At 34.3% G+C, this 22,614-nt stretch overlaps 2 protein-coding genes across 2 annotated transcripts; both read right to left on the bottom strand.

The window, feature by feature from the left end:
- Positions 1–323: 323 nt before the first annotated feature.
- LOC137832548 (uncharacterized) lies at positions 324–17,291 on the bottom strand. Its single transcript, XM_068640758.1, is given in 15 exon segments — positions 324–1,493; positions 1,496–1,726; positions 2,201–2,278; positions 2,427–3,039; positions 3,118–3,203; positions 5,023–5,145; positions 10,252–10,386; positions 10,457–10,546; positions 13,525–13,710; positions 13,794–13,895; positions 14,916–15,029; positions 15,184–15,327; positions 15,472–15,537; positions 15,635–15,796; positions 16,935–17,291. Coding segments are annotated over 15 exon segments (3,174 nt in total). The 5' UTR covers positions 17,175–17,291; the 3' UTR covers positions 324–689.
- Positions 17,292–20,165: 2,874 nt separating this feature from the next.
- Positions 20,166–20,570, bottom strand: LOC137833578 (glutaredoxin-C9). The gene has a single exon (XM_068641919.1). The coding sequence runs from the start codon at positions 20,568–20,570 to the stop codon at positions 20,166–20,168; it is 405 nt and encodes a 134-aa protein (XP_068498020.1).
- Between the last annotated feature and the right edge of the window lie 2,044 nt (positions 20,571–22,614).

Here is a 22,614-nt window from a genome sequence, read left to right as displayed (position 1 = left end):
AAGTATTTTCGTAATTTGAAACAAAATCATAAATTAAGACAAATGAATATTGAAACAAAACAATCATGTACATACTCATTTACATCCACATACCAAAATTAAAAAATTAAATATTACTTACATTTATATCTATATCCATTCAGGAATTACATGTCAAAATGGAAACAAATTCGAATACCCACAGTGAATGGTTCATTTTTAACCCTTTTTCTAAAGTGCCTAATTGGTATCAAGCAATTACGTTACATCTGATCCGGACATCAAGCAAGAAGCAATATGAAATAAGTTAGTTTTGGTGTCTTTTACATGCGTTTTCACATATAGAACGCAAAACCAACCAGACTAAATATATGATTTGAAACTACTGTAAATCTATTGCATTCTACAAATCAAGCATACAACTGTTAGTAGGAAACAATTGGCAAACTAAAAGGCCAATCTAAATATACGGGTTAAAACTAATCTAATATCCAGTGTTAGTGATGTTAGCGTACAAATAAACACCTAATAAAACTATAGAATATCTACTCAGTACAGCTAACATTAGCATTTAACCCTCGTATCTTTCGCTAACCTGAAGTCATTGTTAGCAAGCGAACTAAAAACTTCTGGTAGACATGCGAGCCACCATGGCACAATTTTGTATGGCCCACACCTATGCTAGACGCCTACACTGGTGTACGGAACTGCTATAACTTTTGAAGAACACATTTCTCGTACAGGGTAAGGATAGCTTTCTTGTTGGGATTCTTCAATTCAAGCAGCTGATCACCGTAGTTATGTTTTGTCAGCTCTTGCTTGAGCTTCTGGACAGTAAATTTCTTATAATCATCCACGTTAGTATGCTGACTATGGATGTCTTCATCACCCCCAACGGAACCAACATCTTCCAGACTTGTAAACTTAGGTGGATTAGATGCAGTCTTAGATCTCTTAGTCCCCCTAAAAATTCTAGGGCTGGAATCCATGTCCTGAACAGATTCTACACCCACATCATCATCTACCCTCAAACGCTTTCCATGGGAGGCAAGTTCACTGTCCAGTATTGTTTCATTCAGTCGAAACTTGGTCAGTTCTTGATGCAGATAATCAATTTTTACTTGTGCAGACTGTAACTGGAGAGAGAGAGAATCAGCCCTGCTATTTGCCTGAGAACATGCTTCACGTTCTGTTTCCAAGAGTTGATCGAGAATTTGTGTGCTATTTCGCCTGTGTGTTCCATCTTTCTCCAACAGCGAATCTATATCCTTTTCTCTCTGTTCCACCTTTTCCTCTAGTGATGAAACCCTAAAAAGTGCACCTTTCTCTGAATCCCCCACTCTTCGCAATTCATTTTCCAAATTACCTTTCTCCGTCTCCAAATTTTCAATTTTCCTCTCAGCTCTCTCAATCTGTGCCAGTCTCTCCATTGCAAGCCTTTGCATCTCGCTCTTCTCCTTCTGAGCCAAGGCAGCTTCGGCCCCAGCTTTGTCCGCTACTTGAGTAACCCTTACAGCTTCATTTCATTTTCAGCATTTTGACATCTTTCCTTGACTTCCTCAAATGTTTTGCACTCAGATTTGTACTTCTCCTTTAGATGGTTAATCTCCTGTTGAATTACCTTCACATCCTTCTCATATGACAGAGCCCTGGCATTTTCAGTTTTCAATCTCTCGGTCAACTTGTTAATTTCAAGCCTCATTGGCAAAATTTCTGATTCATAGTTTCTTATTTTTGACTCTGCAGCCTGCACACATTTCTAGGGTCAGACATGGTATTTAGACCCATAAGGTCAACAACATGTGTTCAATACATAAAACAAAAGTCAATTACAAAATTATCCAAATTGGATTCATGTTTCAAAATTGATTCTCTGTTATACATCGTTGTTTAAATCGAGTGCTACTCGGTTAAAATACCAACCATGCCACAGAGTTCCAAATACTATCAACTCCAACGATCAGTTCGTTTTTTATTTTATTTTATTTTGGGTTAATAGAGGTGTAAAGGGGAAGGTCGGAGTATTAAATAAATAACGTAATTCGTTATAAACATACATAAGATAAATCTTGTCTCTGAGAGCATTTAAAATGCTAGGTGGGGCAAGTACTCGTCTGTCTAATCTGAGCATACGATATGAAGGTGGATGTGAAAGCAAAATATTTAACACCTCTATTCAAGAACAGTTTTCTTGAATTAACTAAACAGGCATGAACCTTACCTTCAATTCCAACTTCAAAGTTGTTAAACACTGCTCCGCATGCTCAATTTTAGCAGTTTTCTCCTTTAGTTTGTCTTCCTGTATAAATCAAGAAGGATTATGAATAAGAAGTTCATTCTCCATCCCATTCATCACATACATACAACATTAATAAGGTAACGTGTTAAATTCTAGGTAACCAGAGATTTGCAGAAATGAAGTGAGAACATCAGAGAGCTTAGCTTACCTTCTCAACCAAAGTGCAAGAAAACTCTTCTCTTAAAGCATCTTCCCTCAATAGTGTTTGCTTGTTTGTGTAATCCTGCACAATTGCTGCCTTCTCTAGAGCAGTTTTTGCTTCTCTAACAGCAATGTCATACTTCCGCTTCCACTCTGCAGCCTCCTCTTGAACAGACTGCGATTGCTCCCTCGCTGCAGCCAACCTTGCTTCAGCAGCACTGCCACACGACTTGAGAGCTGCTATTTCAGAACTAGCTAGGTCCTCCTCAGATTTCTGTCTAGATAAAACTTGTTCATATTTTCTTTTCCAGTCCATAGATCCTTGCTTGGTAGAATCCAATGTTTTCGATAAGCTAGAATATCTCTCATCCAGCGAGCAACAGCTTGCCCGCAAATCAGTTATGCTATTCATATATTGATGAGTTAGTTCCTTCTTATCATTGATGGCATCCTCATAGCGTATAATATACTCCGACTTTTCACTTTCACTGGTTTCCAGCCGCTTATAAAGCAGGGTCATCTTATCTTCAATCAGGCGACAGTTTAAAATGAGAGAACTCTTTTCAGATTCAACTTTATCTATCAGTCTCCTGGTCAGGTCCAGTACGGGGCCTTCAAAACTAGTGTGATGTGACCAACAAGTAAATTATTAAAAGTCAATTTTAAGGAACAATTGAAAACAATCTCTGCAAACAAACCTTTGTTGTAAGAAGACAGAAAGTTTTTGCCACTTCCCTGGAGCTTGAATGGAATTTTCATATTCACATAAAAGAGCATCAAAAACCTGCACAAGAGATCAAGTCAGTTTGACATTTCAAATAAGGCCACCCTAAATGGTCCAAAAAGGAAGATACAAAATGTAAACAAGTTATTTCACATCTCTCTCCTTTAAGATCTCCATATTGCATAAAATGGATTGCCATGAATTGCAATTGCAAACCCTCAGGTGAGAGATTATATTTGCTTTACATTATACGACCAAGTGAAGAGAAAAATGATAATCTTAAATGAATGAACACATCATCTAGAGCTAAATATTTGTTTTCCTTTAATGAAAAAACCTGATAGGCCAAAAGAATGAATACATCACTTGATAACTGTTTCTGTTGTTTTCATCAGGACAGCAGAAGCAATGAAGTATTTAACTTTAAAATCAAAGAACATTCACATGAAGAAATCTAAAAGATGTACACATGAAAACATTTTACGCAGGTTGACAATAATATTGAAGCATAAATACTTCGACTCTCTAAAGCGAGGGAGTGCACTGAAGAGAGAAGTAGAGAATACTACAGAATTACAGCCAATGATTAGAAAATCTAAGAAATTAACTACTTCATGACTTCTTATATATCTACATGAATATTATAAGAATCTAAGCAATTGATTTTGCGATTAATGATAACAACTTTGCACATTTCATTGCAAAGTGAACCACTTGATTTGGACAAGACAAAAAGCCAAGCATATAAAAATGCATCCTGTATAGCAAATATTCTACGAAAAAGCAACTTTATAAAGAATCGTCATACGTCTGTTTCCCTTTTCTAATTTAGGTTTCTATCTGGGGGACACATCACTGGTGCAAAGGATGCGCAAATTTTATAACCAGGTCACAAATAAGTTCATAATCAACATTGTGATCAAAGCAGTGGCAGCACCACCAAAAAATTATAGGCAAAACCTCAACAGATATTATATATAGAAGGAACGGTTGAGCATTTGAAACTGCATAATGATAACTGTTGCAGTTACCAAATTAGCCTAGATATATTGTGACTTAGGAAGTAGAGTTTGAATTAATTATTCTTATATTGTAAATTGCATTATGTATTTACTAGTTTGTAATCATCATGTTATGATAAATCTCCCGAGGCAGAGTGCATTTTCACTCCTCAAGTTATTCATTCAGTCTAGAAAAATTGTCTCCTTCAATCTCAAATCTGATGAATTTAGCGGTGGTTTAAAAATTGTTTCAAAACAAATGTCCTAAGCACAGTCAAACACAGAAGAAAATAGTGGTATATAACTATGTAAAGTTGGTTTTATCTACTATCCTGTAGGATAATGAATAAAACTTGTGCTTCCAATATGTATTCACAATTGATATAAATCATGTTTAGTTTACCTTGTTTTAGAGAAATAAATGTTGTCATAGGAGACCTTTTGAAAGAAAATGAAAGAAAACCTGCTTATCTGTTCACAAAACTTCTAACTTGCTAAAAGTAAGTTTCATGTTTCAGCTCCTTATTGGTGGCTTATAAGCAACCGTTGTACATCATCAAAGTCTTTCAAAACAAACAAATAACCTCATCTACAAACCAGAAACAATTATCCTAATACATATATAGCACATTTAAGTGATTCAGAAAGCAACAGAAAGGTGAGGTGGAAGAAACTCAGAAGAAATAAATTTTAGATAATCACTATCCCACCTTCTCACTAAGCCATGCATAAAGCTAACATGCAGCCTAGATATCTTCAACAATGCTCATTAAGATATCTCCAAATTAAAACAAAAATATTTTCAGTAAACAAGAACCAACAAACAGAGGACTAAAACTAGATTGATGAATATTTGCAGTTACCTAAACAACAATTACCTTTGAAACATTATCTATCTTTGCATCAGAAGAATTACAAGCCGCCCTCAGCCTCTTTTCCATAGACTGTATGGCACTAGAGCATTGTAGATCAGCTTCTATATATGCATTCCTCTTATAATCCTGTCCAAAGCCAATAAATTAGTTGCACAACATACAATATTAACCCACAACCCAAACTGGGAAAAAGCAAGCCCATTGCAAATAAATAGCGTAAGAATTTTAGTCATGTAAGGTTAATCAAAGATGATTAAAAAGCAGAATTCATTTTTTTCAATTTTAACACAGGCAGTTTCATATGGTGCTTGACAAGTACCGCATGATGCTTGCCAATAAGAAAGAAGGAAATAAGTCTAAGAAACTGTCACAGACCCACAAAGAAAGTCAAATCTAATTTGATTGAGTGATACATTGACAGAAAGGGAGAGAATTTTCCTACCAAGGGGTTAAAATAGAAACACAGACTAATAATGAAAGGGATTATATAGCCAAAATAAAACTTTAGCCACCTTATATGAAATATTCTTTTTGAAACAGAAGCCGCACAACTGATACTATGTAGCACCAAGCATATTTATTTCAAGGTTCTAATTGCAAACTAGCAGAAACCCTGCCCAGCTTCCACTAAATCCTTTGAAATTTGTTAGATATTATTAGATATAATTAGATATTATTTGATATTATGAGATATTATAGATATTGTTAGATATCTCATATTTATGTAATGGGCTTAGCCCATATGTTTCTTTTTCCTATATAAACATAACCCTATGTGTTCAATATACACAAGGGATTTACCCTATTCTTTCTTTTCCTTTAATATGGTATCAGAGCATAAGGTTAGAGTTTAGGATTTAGGGTTCAATTTTTATTGGTGAATCCACTATTCACTGGAATTTTCCAGCCACCACCCCCACTGTCTCGCCGGACCTTCACCGGACCTCCGCCGGACCTTCACCGGAACTTCGCCGGACCTTCGCCAGAGACGCCGCCGGAATCTCGCCGGAATCGCTGTCGGAGCCTTCATCTTTGTTGCTCCCGCCAATTAACCGGTGACTGGATTTGTCCTTATCTTTTATGGCTTCTTCCGCTTCCGCTGCCACTATGGCTTCTTCTTCAGTCATTATGCCGGATTCATCTATTTATACTAATTACGTCAATGTTCATCTTTCCATTGACAAATTGGATGGAACCAATTATGACACTTGGGCATCAGATATTAAATTATGGCTTAAGAGTCAAGGTTACGTTGATCATCTTACTCATCCTACTCTTGCTGAAAATGAGGTTGTTCGTTGGTCAAAAATTGATGCTCAATTATGCATTGTTATCAAATCGACCATTCACTCATCTTTAAAACAAATTTTTCGTACCTATGAAACATGTTCAGAAGTTTGGGAACAAGCAAAATTATTATACACCAATGATACTCAACGTCTTTATAGTGTGTGTCAAAATCTTCTCACAATTGTTGCTCCCAAACGTCTTGATGGTACAATGGCAGAATATCTAGGTAAACTTCATGCTCTTCATGATTTTAATGAGTTATTACCTCCTGCCTCTATTCCTTCTCAAGAACTAGAACAAAGATCCAAGTTCTTCATGTTATTGGGTTTACATGGTCTTCCTGATGATTATTCTCACGTTCGTGATCAAATTTTGGGATCTCCTATTGTGCCCAATTTTACTTCCACTTGTTCTACCCTTTTGCGCGTGCCAGGTAAACACACCGCTGATATAACGTCTCATGTTGATGACTCTTCTGCTTTAGTATCTCAGCATAATGATCGTACTCGCCCTCACGAGCCGGTTTTATGGGATTGAGTTAGGCTTAAAGTCCACTTCGTAAAATCAATTTGGAATTTCCATCCGAATTTTGCGCAGTGATAATGGACGTGAGTATCTTTCTCATTCTTTTAAAAATTTTATGGCTTCTCATGGTATTCTTCATCAAACTTCATGTGCTTATACACCTCAACAAAATGGGGTAGCTGAGCGCAAGAATAGACATCTTGTTGAAACAACTCGTACTATTTTAATCCATGGTGATGTTCCTCAGCGTTTTTGGGGTGATGCTGTTCTTAGTGCATGTTATCTCATTAATCGCATGCCATCTTCAGTTTTAGATAACAATATTCCTCTTGTTGTGCCTAGTGCACCTAACAATTCACCACCGCCGCCAACTCTTCAGGTGTATAGTCGTCGTCAACCGTCTCATCGTCCATCAGCAGACTCTATTCTGGTGCCAACACCTCATCCCCCTCCGGCTCTTATAGTTGAACCTCCGACTGTTGAACCTGATCTTCCTATTGCTATCCGTAAAGGTATACGTTCTACTCGTAATCCCTCTCCACATTATACTGCTTTGAGTTACCATAGACTATCTCAACCCTTTTATACCTGCCTTTCGTCTATTTCTTCTGTATCCATTCCAAAATCTGTAGGTGATGCCTTAGCCCATCCTGGTTGGCGTCAGGCCATGCTTGATGAAATGAATGCGCTTCAGAATAATGGAACTTGGGAACTTGTTCCTTTACCATCTAGGAAATCTGTTGTTGGTTGCAGGTGGATTTTTGCTATCAAAGTTGGTCCTGATGGTACTATTGATCGTCTCAAAGCTCGTCTTGTGGCTAAGGGTTATACCCAAATTTTTGGTTTAGACTATGGTGATACTTTTTCTCCAGTAGCAAAGATGGCCTCTGTTCGCTTATTCATAGCTATGGCTGCTCTTCAACAATGGCCTCTTTATCAACTGGATGTTAAAAATGCTTTTCTTAATGGGGATTTGCAGGAAGAAATTTATATGGAGCAACCTCCCGGTTTTGTTGCTCAGGGGGAGTCTTCTGGATTGGTATGTCGTCTTCACAAATCCTTATATGGCCTCAAGCAGTCTCCTAGGGCTTGGTTTGGAAAATTTAGCAATGTTGTTCAACAATTTGGTATGACTCGCAGTGAAGGCGATCATTCAGTTTTTTATCGTCACTCGAGTGCTGGGTGTATCTATCTTGTAGTATATGTTGATGACATTGTTCTTAGTGATCACCATGGCATCTCACAAGTAAAACAACACCTTTGTCAATACTTTCAGACCAAAGATCTTGGCAAACTCAGATATTTCTTGGGGATTGAGGTAGCACAATCCAATACTGGTATTGTTATCTCTCAAAGAAAATACGCATTAGATATTTTGGAGGAAATTGGGTTGATGAATTCGAAATCTGTTGATACTCCCATGGATCCCAACGTCAAGCTTCTACCCAATCAGGGGGAGCCTCTTTCAGATCCTGAGAAGTACAGGAGATTAGTTGGAAGATTGAACTATCTCACTGTTACTCGTCCTGATATTTCCTTTGCAGTCAGTGTGGTGAGTCAATTTCTTAATTCTCCATGTGAAGATCATTGGAATGCAGTCATTCGTATAGTGAAGTACATTAAAGGCTCTCCTGGAAAAGGTTTGTTATATGGTCATAATAACCATACTAAAGTCGTTTGTTATTCAGATGCTGATTGGGCAGGATCTCCATCTGATAGAAGGTCAACTTCTGGTTATTGTGTCTCCATTGGTGATAACTTGATCTCTTGGAAGAGCAAGAAACAAAGTGTTGTGGCAAGATCTAGTGCAGAAGCATAATATAGAGCTATGGCCTCGGCTACTTGTGAGCTTATTTGGCTTAAACAATTACTTAAAGAATTGCAATTTGGAGAGGTTAGTCAAATGACACTGATATGTGATAATCAGGCTGCTCTTCATATTAGCTCAAATCCAGTTTTTCATGAAAGGACAAAACATATTGAGATTGATTGTCATTTCATTCGAGAAAAGATTATATCAGGAGATATCAAGACTGAGTTTGTTAATTCAAATAATCAATTAGCAGATATTTTTACTAAACCCTTACGAGGACCTAGGATTGATTACATTTGTAACAAGCTGGGTACATATGATCTATATGCACCAGCTTGAGGGGAGTGTTAGATATTATTAGATATTATTAGATATAATTAGATATTATTTGATATTATGAGATATTATAGATATTGTTAGATATCTCATATTTATGTAATGGGCTTAGCCCATATGTTTCTTTTTCCTATATAAACATAACCCTATGTGTTCAATATACAGAAGGGATTTACCCTATTCTTTCTTTTCCTTTAATAAAATTAATCCAACAATGAGCAGCTACAGCACACTAAAGTTTTGCAAGGAGATGTGCATAAGTGGCGTTTGAGTTTAAAAAGATTAAAATTTCTCTAAATTATAGAAGCTGGTTTATTCTCTCTACAAAAGTAGGGAGCAGAGATCAAATATCCTGATTTCAATTTACACACATAATATGCTGCCAACTCAAAAATAATGCTTCTGTTTAGCATTATAAGTAAATGATAACAGGGCTGTGCACTCCACAATAATAGGAAAAAAATTGTTACCCAACCCGCACCCTAAACCCCACACATGAAAGAGAGACAATTTAACAAGATTCAAGACAAAAGAGTTAAAGATGAGACAAATTAGCTGTAATTACAGGACTAGATAGGTGGTTGGAGTTTTAGGGACAAAGGATTGGCATATAAACAGTTAGATGTTGTAGAGGAGGCTTCACTCAGAAATATTCACATTGAGGAACAGGCATCTCAGTTCTAAAAGGGAAAGCCTTTGTTGGTGGAAGAGCTTACGAGAGTTCTCCCTTTTTTCTGTTTGTCATTCAATCTACATGGAAAATGTTCTTTCCCTTTTCACTATTTTCTGTTCCAGTATTCCTTTCCTTTGAAATATTAGAATTGTTTTCAGTATACAACAAATTGACCTGGCTGCATATAGATCTCTTACCGAGGAAGAGATGGAAAAGAGATGTGATAGATAGCTCAGTGGAGTTTCTAAGAAAGACAACCAGCAAGAATAGTGTAGTTATGCTATATGGACTCAAATGAGGTAAAATACAAAAGAGCAAGGACAGTGTTGAAGGATTATCTTAATTATAAAAAGGCAAACTATTTGAAAGGGAAACCCTTGGAAGGTGAATTCTCTTTTTTTCTTTGTCATGCAGTGTACATTACAGAAATTATCTTACTCCTTCTCTATTCTGTTTTCTTTTCTCTCTATCCAGAATTCAGACTAAATTGTTGGGTTTCTAACATAACTGATATCTCCTTTTGATGAGCAAATAACTTCTACCAAATTAAGTTTAATCAGTCAATTGCACTCAAATAATTTCGAATATTCCATACCTCAAACTCCCTTTTGAAAAATTTATGCAGCATGCTTTCATATTTTGTTTGTACTATACCAACACCTACAGCACTGGCAGTAAAAGCTCCCATTGAAATCTGAACTGCTTTTTCATGTGCTTCCCTCAAAGCAACCTACAAATATTGTAATTTAAACGGGAAAATAGATGAAATATATAATCAACATTCAACTTGAATAACTCACTTCCTCAGGCGGCTTAGTTCGGTCAAAAGAGGACACATAAATTTTGGCAGCAGAATCATATGCCTTACGACACTCAGCTTCTTCAACACTCTGCAAGTCAACGATATTGACAAACAAAACTCAAGGAATGTATGCTTGAAACATTTTTGTTCTAACTTATTTTACGTCCATTAATGAATCCATTACATATATATACATGTTAAGAAGCACAAGTGGAAATCCTCACAGTTATAAGTTCACAAGCCAGAAAAATAAAACTCATTCATATTAGAAGGAAAGGCATAGAAGAATACAGTATATATACATTGATTTTGAAGAAGCCCAATTTTTTGTGGTAGTGAAAATAATGAATATTATATCACAATTACAAGCTATTTAAACACTCGTCATGCTAGGATGGGTTCTGTTAATTAGGCATTGTCAGTTGAGACTTCATAGTTGGCCATATAGTCTTTTAGAATGGATAATTAGTAAAGGGCTATTATAAGTAGAGCATGACATCGTGGACATTGTATCTTAGGGTATAAGGAGAAGGAAAAGTTAGTTAACATCGTTAAAATATTAATGAGTTAGTTGCTTGAGGTGTTATTTTGATATAAATAGAGGAAAAAGGGTAGGAGAGAGGAAGTATGTTCATTTTGTAGATTGATCATTAGCTCTATGTGAAAGGAGAAATCTTTTGGAAAGAAGAAACCCTTTGAGGAGAGAGTGTTCTCATATTTCTTGTTGTTTTCATTCTATTCAATAAAAAAATTATTTTCTATCTCTTTTCAATTCTTGGTTCCTAACATCGTAGAGGAAGTAATAGAGTATAGTGGAATTACTAAGCAGTTTTGCACTCTTTTAATATATTGTAATGAACGTTACTTAGCCTATCAAGCTTTTAGTCATGCCCATATATTGTAATACGTATAGTCTCAGTTTCCTATAAATAGGCAAGCTTACAACTCTCGTAATCAACTTTACATTTCCATTATATGCATGTTTTCTGTTAAGAGAATTCATAACAAAAATTTGTTACTTTCTATGGTGGTAATCGGAGTAGGGTAAGAACCCTAGGCATGTTTTGTATCTCTTCCTTCTTTTCACACCCTCTCTTCTCTTGCGTTTATGTGTGGTCCCCCTCCTCTTCACCTTTATCTTTATTCATGAAAAATTCGAGAAACACTTTGACAATTTCAGCAAATGCATTGATTACATTTTCCCATGTTGTTTAAGTGATACTTGACACCAAAAATTACTTCTTGTGGTGTCAACAAGTGGAGCCAATTATTGAAGGTTATCATCATCTTCACATTACTTGGTGAATCCAGTTATTCTGATTAAGTATCAAATTGTCAAAGATCGTGATGCATACTGCATTTACGAGGAACACCAAAACCAGTTATCGCTTTCATGGCTTCAATTGTCAATTTCCAAAGAAATGCTCCCTCGCGCAATTGGTAGTAAGAGTGCATGGAATTTGTGAGAGAAGATTTATGCCTTCTTTCATTCTCAAACGAATGTCAAGTCTAGTCAACTTCGTAATGAGCTTCATAATACTAATCTTGAAGATCGAAGCATTTCAGAATATTTACTTTGAATCTGGTGTCTTGTTGATGCTCTTGCTACCATTGGTGAACCTGTCTCCATGAAAGAACATCTTGATATATTTTTTGAATGCCTATCAGACGAATATGAATCCATTGTGGCTGAAGAGAGCAGTCATTTTGATCCTCTTTCAATTAAGGAAGTTGAAATGTTGTTCTTGGCTCATCAGTAGTGACTAGAAAATTGTCTTAAAGCACTAGTTTTTATTAAACTAACAGGAGTTAACTTGCTGAGACTTCAATCTAATCAGCAAGCTCATACTCGTGTTGTTCACACTGAACAAGATATTGACTCATAGTCTAATTTTAGTTTTCGTGGTGCATATGGTAGTGGTGGACATGGCACGTGGTGATGGCCGCAGTCGCGACCGTGGCAGTTGTAGCCTATTGCAGTTTCAGCTCTACACAAAGTTTGGAGATGTTGCTGCAAATTGCTATAGTCATTTTTATCCAAATTTCATACCACCACCACAACTGAATACCCAAACCCAACAATACTTCTCATCGACATATTATCAAACACCTAATCCACAACATGGTAGGTTGCATGATATGACAAGCATTTGTGGTGGGGTGTTGAGAAGTCTCACACTGCCTACCTTCATTCTTTGAGTGCATCTTATAAATGTGTTAGACCTTAAAATCAATTTGTTTTAAAATGAAACTTGACAATGTAGAAGAAACCTGACACTCAAATTTCCCAGGCCAAAGCTTTAAGAAGGGTACAACGACAATCTCAAACAAAAAATGGTAAAATGTAAAAACATGACAACAGTTCTCTCAAATCCTTATTATGCAGTGAGCTACTTATGCTTTTGATAATATATTCATTATGAGTTATTATCACATGAACAAAATTAGAAACATAGTTTACTAATTGTTGGAGTCTTGGAGATCTCACATCGACTAGGAATAAAGTCAAATTATAATATATATATATATATATATATATATATATATATATATTGAGTTAGGAAAAAACTCACTTACTAAGATGGTATCATAGTCATTCAGAATTTATCCTCGTCAAGTTCTTCAGAACTATTAAACACATCAAATATCAGACTCATGTTAGACCACCCATAAATACTTAATCTCACACTTGAGATGTTCATTCCTCAAAGTGAAGGAGTGCGTTAGAAACCCCACATCAACTAAGTCGAATTATAATATATGTGGGGTGTAATCCTCATCTTACAAGCTCGTTTAGTAAAGTAAGTTAGGCATAAACTTACATACTAAGATTAACATTAAATACTCCCTCCATTTCACTTTGTGTGGTTTAAGCTTTTCGATAATTTTTTAAATTGACTGTCATTGCGATATTACCCAAAATAAATGCTTACACAAATCTAAATATTTATAACTTTTCAATAAAAGAAAAAATGAAATGCAGAGAAAAATTCATTTTATGATATGACAAGATTTATTCTTGTTCCTTTTTCACATGAAGCCTTTATTTAAGATGGAGACACTAACCTGCCAGGACGAAGAAATTGTAGGCACAGCACCATGATTGAGAGCATCCAGATAAGATTCAGTGATACCAATCAACACAGGACCTGTCATCATAGTTGCCCCAACTTGTTTTGGCCTTGTTCTCTCAAAAACAAACTTTGTCAAAGCATCTAGGCCAGATCGAAATTCAGGCCGTAATTTTTCCAACTGCACATTGAAGATAAATTTTCAAGAAATAAGAATCAATAAAATGAATGACAACAGAATATGGTAGCTGGTAAGTCACCAACCGATATCTGATCAAGTCGCTGTAGATCACTTTCATTGTTCAGAGTTCGCACAAGAGTGAAGCATTCCCTGTCAGGGAATAAAGCCCGAACAGAATCTCGAATCTACTGATTGATATTGTCAGAAAATTAGCACTTCCAGAGAACAAACCAGGTTCGTAATTTCCTACAGGCTTAAAAGCTAATGAAATGCAGTAGGTTTAAAATGATAGTGCACAACTATATTGAGAACTTGCACTACAATAAAATAAAATAAGTAAATGGAAAGTAGACAGGGCAATACTAGAATTCATGGACGAAAGTTAAGCGATGTTTTACAGGTACTCTTATTTTTGTTCTATTTTTGCAATGAAAACACAAGTGTAACAGTTCATCCATGAAAATATAAAATTTGTTGTAATTGTTACATGAGTTTTCATTGGGAAATCCCACCAAAAGTACCAAACAAACAACCTCCAAGTTTTGTTCTAAATGCATCTGTATCTGATTATTTTACTTCCCATATTATTTTATGTATTTTTGAGATGCAGAAAAAACCAAGTGCATTCAGTATTGGTTGGTAAGGACTCTAAGTTTTAAAGATGTTAGCGCAGAAGAGGATTACAGGCAGTTCAAACTGTTAGTTAGGGACAGTTATATCATATCAAATAAATAAATATTACGGATGGAAGATTGGAAACAGGTCTTTTATCCATTGGGAATTGCTGCACTAAATTTTAGGTTCATGAATATTGTTTATACTGCCCTGATAAGATTCCATTTACCATACATTTACTCTTCATAAATGCAATTAATTCTGAAATGTATAACATGTCCTGCTGAGTGCATTTTTGCTCCAGTAATTCATCAAAACTAAGTCTTGTACTGAAGGATTCATTTGATTCAGATAATCAGAAAGTCTGTAAGAAAGTGGAAACCCTTTGTGAAGGGGAAAAATATTTCTTCTATTCTCAGGCATTCAATAAAATTATTCATCCTTTGCATGTCTCTATCAATTTCCTTTCACACCAAGCCAAGTATTTGCAATTTATTTAAGGATCATGTTCAGACAGGTAAGCCTTGTAAGTCGATAGTAATAGTTTCTGTGGAAAATTAAACAAAATAAAGTAGGAAGTAGAAAGATGCCTCGTTTTTGGCAGTTATATCTCTTCCACTCCCTTGGACAGGCCTCAATGCAATTTCCAGATAGTCACGGGGTGTTATTTTTCTGTTATCTTCTACTAGGTCCAAATAAAAGTCCTGCACGCAAGAGGAAAGACAAATAAGGGAAAGACTGAAACTAGACACCAGAAGTAGGCTAAAATGACATCAAAACACAAGGTTAGAAAATAAAAATTTCAAGTTTCCCAAAATATGTGATGAAACAACAACTAAAGGTTTGTAAACCTCTTACCCTTAGAAGCCAGACAAAAATAGGGGAAAATTGACCCAGTTCAGATACAGAACTCCTCCCTCCAGATGCTCTAACACGAATGTGCTTTGTCATCTGAGTGACAAGAGAAAGTCGATCAAGGGCAGCCTCATCGATACCACCCATCTAGGCAAGAGATAAGAGGGAATTAATTTGTATGTTCATGAGTGGACCCACAAACCGGTCACTAAATTATTAAAATCAAATAGTATGCAGAGTAAAAGCACACTCAATTATGCGTAAATATAAGCTTTTATAAGCTACCCCAACCTGGTTATAAATAAACATGCTAGACAAAAGGACAGCCAATGAGAAGATCTGGGTGCTATATGTTCCCTGTACATTGATGAAAAACAGAGAAACAAAGGGAAAGAACATTACAACAAATGGAAATGGGCTACCCTATAAACAAGCAGGTGTACTCCAAGCTAACCGTTTGATCATAAGCATCTATTCCTTCACTGTCTAATAGCAGGAGATTGTACTCTGTTCCGTCAAGGGAAGTCCTCTTCAGCGGTGTACTCCACAACCAAAGCCCCTTGGTGCATGGACGATGTGTTGATGCTACACGAAATCCACTAGTCCTCCCAAGAAGCTACAATATAATGAGAACAAATTCTGAATTCTTTTTATCACAAGACTGATAAAGAAGTTGTGCAAAAGGTAGTTACTCAGAATGACTAAGTCTCATCTCATGACAGCAGGTAATTACTGTATGATGAGTTAGCATGAAAGCTGGCTGGCACGCCAACTGTAACTGACCTGTCAGATTGTGTAATAAAGCAAATTAATCTCTCAGATGTATAAAAAAGGAACACTGTAAGAAAAAAATTCAGATTAATAAGCTCAAACACATTTCATTCTGAAATTATCTCCAATGTTTTCTTCTACTTCCTCTCTTTCTCTCTGATACTAGCTAGTTTCTTTCAATCGCATTCCACTCTGATAAACATATCCAATATGGGGAGAGGAAAAGCAAAGCCAAAAAAACACTCATCTTTCTTACCGATAAAAAATACAAGCATTAGAGCAAATAACATTTTGTGAAGAGGCAAAATATTTACTTAAAAGCAACAATAAAATGGTTTGATCATATAGCATAAGCTCCAAACCCGGTGTATGAAATCCATCACCCTTCTTCGTCATTTTAAGTTCAATACTAAAGAGTTTAACTAACAAGAAAAATGGTTCACAACTTTTTTATGGCCCACACTGCAATAGCAAATTATAATCTATAAAACACAGATACAAACGCGCAGCGTTTTATTAGGCACACAAAAACAATTCCCAATCCACCTACTAACAAAGTGATATGGGCGTTTTAATAATTCTAGAAAAGTCACGCAATCGAAGAACTATGAAACACCCAAGTTACAACAGCCCTAGAGAAGTCACACAATATAAGAACTATTGCTCAGAGAACCCACCCTCAAAAACTAACTATTAAGAGGAAAAACCAAACACTTAAATACTCCACCGAGCATCTCATACATAGGGCTTGGGCACCCTATGATATAAAGTCTCGTCACAAAAAAACAATTACCTTAAAACTACATCACTGGATCACTATCCGTGCGTTAAAACTTAAAAATCCTAGTTATTAAACGTATACAGTGTCTCTAACAGCACGAAACGCCCTCCACAATCCTAACGTAAAATGCCTGTAAATTACAAGGTATTAAACCCTAAACACCAAAGGAAAAATCATTCACTATCTTCAATGGAAAGTTCACCTGATTCAGAATGAAACTCTTGCCCTGGCGAGCGCGTCCACATACAGAGACCACGCCGACGGGCTCCTTGACAAGCTGGAGTGCGGCTACGGCTTCCGGGTCCATACGGAACCGTCCGTTTTCGTCGCAATAGACGAGGCGAATTGGCCTCGCCGGACCCGTAACCGACGACGAAGAAGGAGTCATCGACGGTGAGGAATCGGCGACATTGACCCTTCTACGAGAGAAAAGGTTCATCATCTTCTTCTTCTTCAAGTTCTTCCTCCAGTTCCTGTCTTATGTTGAGAACCGGCAAAACAAAAGGAGGGGAGGTTTGAACTTGGGGAGGGAAACTTTGAAATGACTTTTTGACCCTCTACTTCTTCAGACGCTACCGTTAAAGTTCTACCCACGCAAGGACCTTTCAGTCATTTGCATCCTAACATGGTTTTTCGTGTCTCATTCAAAGGGACCAAACCTGCCGGCAAAATTCACAGCCTCGCGGTAAGAAGGGTGGCAATGTGGGAGACTACACAACCTGTTATGAAAAAATGTGAATTGATTAGTATGGGTAAAATAATTTTTTTAAAATAATTTTAAAATATTTTATTTTTTAAATTGACTTTTATATTATAAAAAATAAATTTTAAAATTAATGAGATGCATTAAAAACTTTGATGGGATATATAAAGAAATATCTTAATAAAAAAAATTGTCTCTTCTTACTTTTATTTTTTATATATTATAAGTGAATTATTAATTTTTTTATTTTTTATAAAATTACAGACCACCTTTTATACATGATAGGCCAATAGATTAAATTCGAATTACCTAAACAGGTCAATGTGCGGCTTGTTAACCTACATTACTACGGTAAAAAAGTTCATAAAATAGATTAAATTTAAATTAATTCACGTCTAAATGGAATTAGACTGCACAGTTTTAATTACTTTATTAAAATGTAAATAACTCTTCTTCTTCTTCTATTTTAGATAAAATAAAGTTGATAAATTTTCTTTGCACCTTTATATTTTTTTTTAATTTTAACAATATTTTTTTTAAGAATGGTGGAAAGTGTAGTGTTTTCTTTTTCATTTTTAAGTGTATTTTTAAGTGATGGTTGTTTGTGGTGGCTGGCGAAAAACGTTGGTGGTTGAGGTAAGTTTTGTTGTAATTTTATTGATGATGATGTGTTTTCATTCGCTTATTTTTTTATTTTTTTGAAAGCCACAAAACTTAGAAAAAAAACAACAACAAAGTGTAACAATGAAGTACAAAACTAAAAAAAAATTATCTTTACACTAAGAGACGTCGTCAAATAGATTGAATATTCTCGTCTACCTTCACTCACACTGAAATGATGAAATTGTTCTCTAAAATGCTGTGAATAGAAAAGAATGAAAGTGTTGCATATAGAAGCGGGTATGAGTGTGGAAATGTAACTGAAGATATTTAAAAATGTGAGATATAACCCATTACACAATTGAGCATAATCGATTAAGTTCTCACTCAAATAATTTTATGTAACTTGTTATTGAACTTCTGATTTTGTACATATTATATTTTTCTTGTGTCATAACCTATGAGTCTCGGACACTACTCTTAAATGGTGTGTTCGTGTCGAACACTATCGGACACCAACACTCATATGACACATATTGGTGAGTAGTCTAAAATTAAAAAAAAATATTTGTTAGATTTCTCACAATTCTAACACGATTCTAACACAAATTAAAAAATATATATATATTAATTTTATAAAATTTTAAACTTATTATATATATTTTTTACTATGATTATAAAAAAAAAACAAATCATTTTGAAATAGCCATGAAAAACACAATAATTATATCATATATAGATTTGTATTTTTGTATCCTACATTTTAGAAATTACATGTATTTTCGTATCCATATCGTATCAGTATGTGTATGTGTATCAATGTCTCTTGTACATATGAGAATAAACGATTTTGCAAATAATAGGATAACCCTTTAAACTAGGGTAGTATTTTTATTTTTTATTTAATATTTTGTTTTGAAGATACGTAAATATTAAATTTTCTATAAAGATAAATATATTTTAAAAAATTTACATAAATATTTTTTGTGAATATATATATATATATATATATATAATTAGATAATTACTTGATATGATAATGATGTAACTAGAGATGTTAGACTATCTTTAAATAAGAAATTTAAAAAAATAATTATTTTTATAACAACTTAAAAATATTACATGGTAAAATATATTACTAAGTAAAAAATAAAAATAATAGAATACTGTAAGAGTAATTTGAATAGTCATTATTTTGTTAATATTCACTATAAATAATTTCTGTTAATATTAATTAAATTTCTTTTAATATCAAGTAGTGAATATTTTTTTTACCGACACTGATGGGGAGTTAAAAAATACTTCAATCAACATTAATGAAATATGAGATGGGAAAATATTAATAAAATTTCACTTGACAAATAACATGAATTAAGATTAAAAATAAAACAAAGGCTAAGTTGGTGATTAATAATAAATTTGAAAGCTAATTTTCTTAATGATGCCCAGTTAGAGAGAGAAAATATCTACTTTTCCTGGCCGGATATAAAAAAATAAGAAATAAAAAGAAGTGATGTAAACGTGTGTATTTGATAGCTAGGGTGGTGATATATTAATATCATAAACCATATTAATAAAATAATATATTAACCATATTTGATTTATTTTTTAGTTTTAAATATTATAATGTTATTATAATGGTGTAAAATAAATCTTTTCCTATTCGATAGTTTCTATTTTTTTATGCAATATTTGGTGCTGTTGTCTTTCTCTGTATCAGATTCAATCCATTAACTCAGAGGAGACGTTTTCCAAAGCTCATTCAGATCCAAGATCAACTTCATCTACTCATTCAAAACTAAAATAATTATAAATCGAGCACCTTATTTGTAATTCTACAAATTAAATAAAATTTCAAAACAGGGAAATAACTGTAATTAAAAAAATCAAAGCACAGTGAGAAGATCTTTTTGTGAGAGATTCTCACATTCAAGATGTTAACTAACTCAAACATAATGTACAGAATCTCTTCCAGGCCTTTCAACACAACGTGGATTTTGTTTTTCTCGCCCATCCAAGAGACTCAGAAAAAAGGAAAAACAAAAGAGGGAAATCAACTAAGAAATTTTTTCTATATATAATTAATTTCCCTCTCAAGAAATTAGGTAAAAAAAGAACGAGATAGATCAGTCAGAGCCACAAGGCACCAGCGTCCTTTAATATGGGAACCAATTCACCTGAAATATGAGTGGCCATGACTCGTTCCAACCCGCCGAACAGCTTGCCGGCGAGGAACACCGCCGGAAACTGGAGCTCTTCGGCGGCGTGGGGGAAGAGGTAGCGAGCGACGGTGGCTTCGTGGTCCTCGTGGACCTCGTAAACGGGAGGGTTAACTCCGAGGCCTTGTAACAACCTTTTGACGACGTGGCACATGCAGCAGCCCCGTCTCCCAATGATCACCACGGCGTTCTCCGAAACCACGGTGGCCACGGTGGCCGGATCAGCGCCATTGGATTCCGCAATCCCTCCGGCGTGTGAGTGGTCACGTGCGCCGGTAGCAGGGATGCAGGTTCTGTAGGGAATGGCTTGGTGCATGGTAAAGAGAGAAGAAGAAGAAGAGAGAGGTGTGGGAGGGAGGAGTAGTGGAGGGTAGAGGTGGAAATATAAAGAAAGTGGAGGGAGGGAGGGGGGAGTGTAACGTCAACGGCAGTTACATAATTATACGTCACCGCTGTTGCGGGTGACGCGGTATTGCGTCACCGACGCGGTCAACACATTCCCGGAAGTTACATCCATGACATGATGAAATGCCGAGATGCTTCTCTACAGTGATTTGTTTGGTCGCGGTAAATCACTAACCTTATTTCACACTAACTTCTTCTCATTTTCTATGTCATTACTTAACTTTCTTCTTTGCACACGCAACTTATTATTGTTAAAGAAAAAACACAGTGTTAATGATTATTCAATTCAATGTTGATATTATTTTAGTTTTATATTATCAATTTATATATCAGTAGTTTATTTGGTTCGTAATTGAAATTAATAGACATATATATAAATTGGAGTAATAATGCATTTATGGATAACTGTAGAAATATTTTTTTTGTTGCTACAAAAATTTAAGAAAAAAAAACGCTGGTTAGTATAAATTTATTAGAGACATTTTTATTGATATTGGAGGCTTCATACGAAAAGAAGGAACAAAAATAATACTTTAACTACAATTTTAGACAAAATTGTGTAGGTAAACAATATAATTGTTTTATTAATTGTTATAGATTATTTAATAATTAAAAATTCTATATCCTTTTAATTTTCTTGTATATTTATGAGTTTTGTTATGGTACAAGTAGTTGTTGATAGCATAATTCCATTCCATAACAAGTTGTATTAGTTGTATAACATTTTTATAATACTTTTTTATTTTTCTGACATGCTTTGTCGCATACTTCAATCTATTTTTCTTTGCATAACATGTTGTGGAAGATAGTATAAAACTATTTTTTGGCCTTTTTACCGTACCAGTTTAATAATTTAAAAACTCAAATAGGTGTATTTTAAAAAAATTACCAAAATAGATTAATTTACTTGCAAACATAACTCCGATAAATTATATTTAAAAAACTAAAATCATGTTTAGAAACATAATTCCAGTAGTATTTTGTCTGTTTGAGTAGGAGAAACAAAATAAAATAGAAGATTTAGGAAGAAAGTGGAAGTTGGAAGGTGTGGAAATTAAAGAATTTGAGAAGAAGGATACGTTGGTTAAAGGTTGAAGAAATTGTTCTCATTGACGAGGAAAACAGAAGAAAGATAAAGTGATACTTTTATTTTTATTAAAATGATCCTCTCTATAATAAAAAAAATATAATTTTATTTTACATGAGGTTATGTTGATGTGTTTAATGATAAAGTGAAATTTCATTATTTTATTAACACATGGACATTCCTATATGTTCAGTATAATTATTTCCAACAAATTAATAAAGTAAAATTTTAAATTAAATTAATTTTACATAGAAAGATTTATTTTAGTTGTTTTCATTTCAAGTATTTGAATGATTTAAAATTGTAAAAATTAATTTCGTATTATAATATAAAAAAACATATTTAATTCTATTTTATTTTGTTAAAAACTATAATTTTTAAATATTTTTTCAAAATATTTTTTCTAAAAATATATTATATCACTGATATTTAGAGAATGAAATAATTTAATATTTTGAAATGAATACTTGAATAAATTAAAAATAATTATATTACTGTTGTTGTTTGATTTTAATATTATTTAATATAGCAAGATTTGACTAGATTGAGTTTGATCTAATCGCAAATAAACCATCATTCCAAAATATCTTGGTATTATTTGTTCGTTGAATTATTTAACTTCAAGAATCCTAACTTTCAATATTATCTACCTTGTCTAGATATTTAATTATTCGCATAGTCAATTGTAGATGCTCCAAAATTAATTATTGATTATGTACATATAGTTAAACGTGCAGATATTATTCATAATAAATAGTTATGTTAATCAATTTTTGTCCTTTTCATTACTTAAAAAATATAGTATAATAATGTCATTTTTAATCATTATTTTTTAAACCAAATATATAAACATTTTCACTTTTAATTT

This window comes from Phaseolus vulgaris, chromosome 6, assembly GCF_000499845.2.
Source record: "Phaseolus vulgaris cultivar G19833 chromosome 6, P. vulgaris v2.0, whole genome shotgun sequence".
In the NCBI taxonomy this organism is placed as follows: Eukaryota; Viridiplantae; Streptophyta; class Magnoliopsida; order Fabales; family Fabaceae; genus Phaseolus; species Phaseolus vulgaris.
Note: the sequence above shows the minus strand (reverse complement) of the source record. Positions and strands in the feature narration are given on the sequence as shown.

Bases quoted from the DNA above. Each gene is read 5' to 3' on its own strand.
- LOC137833578 (XM_068641919.1), bottom strand. From the start codon at position 20,570: ATGCACCAAGCCATTCCCTACAGAACCTGCATCCCTGCTACCGGCGCA.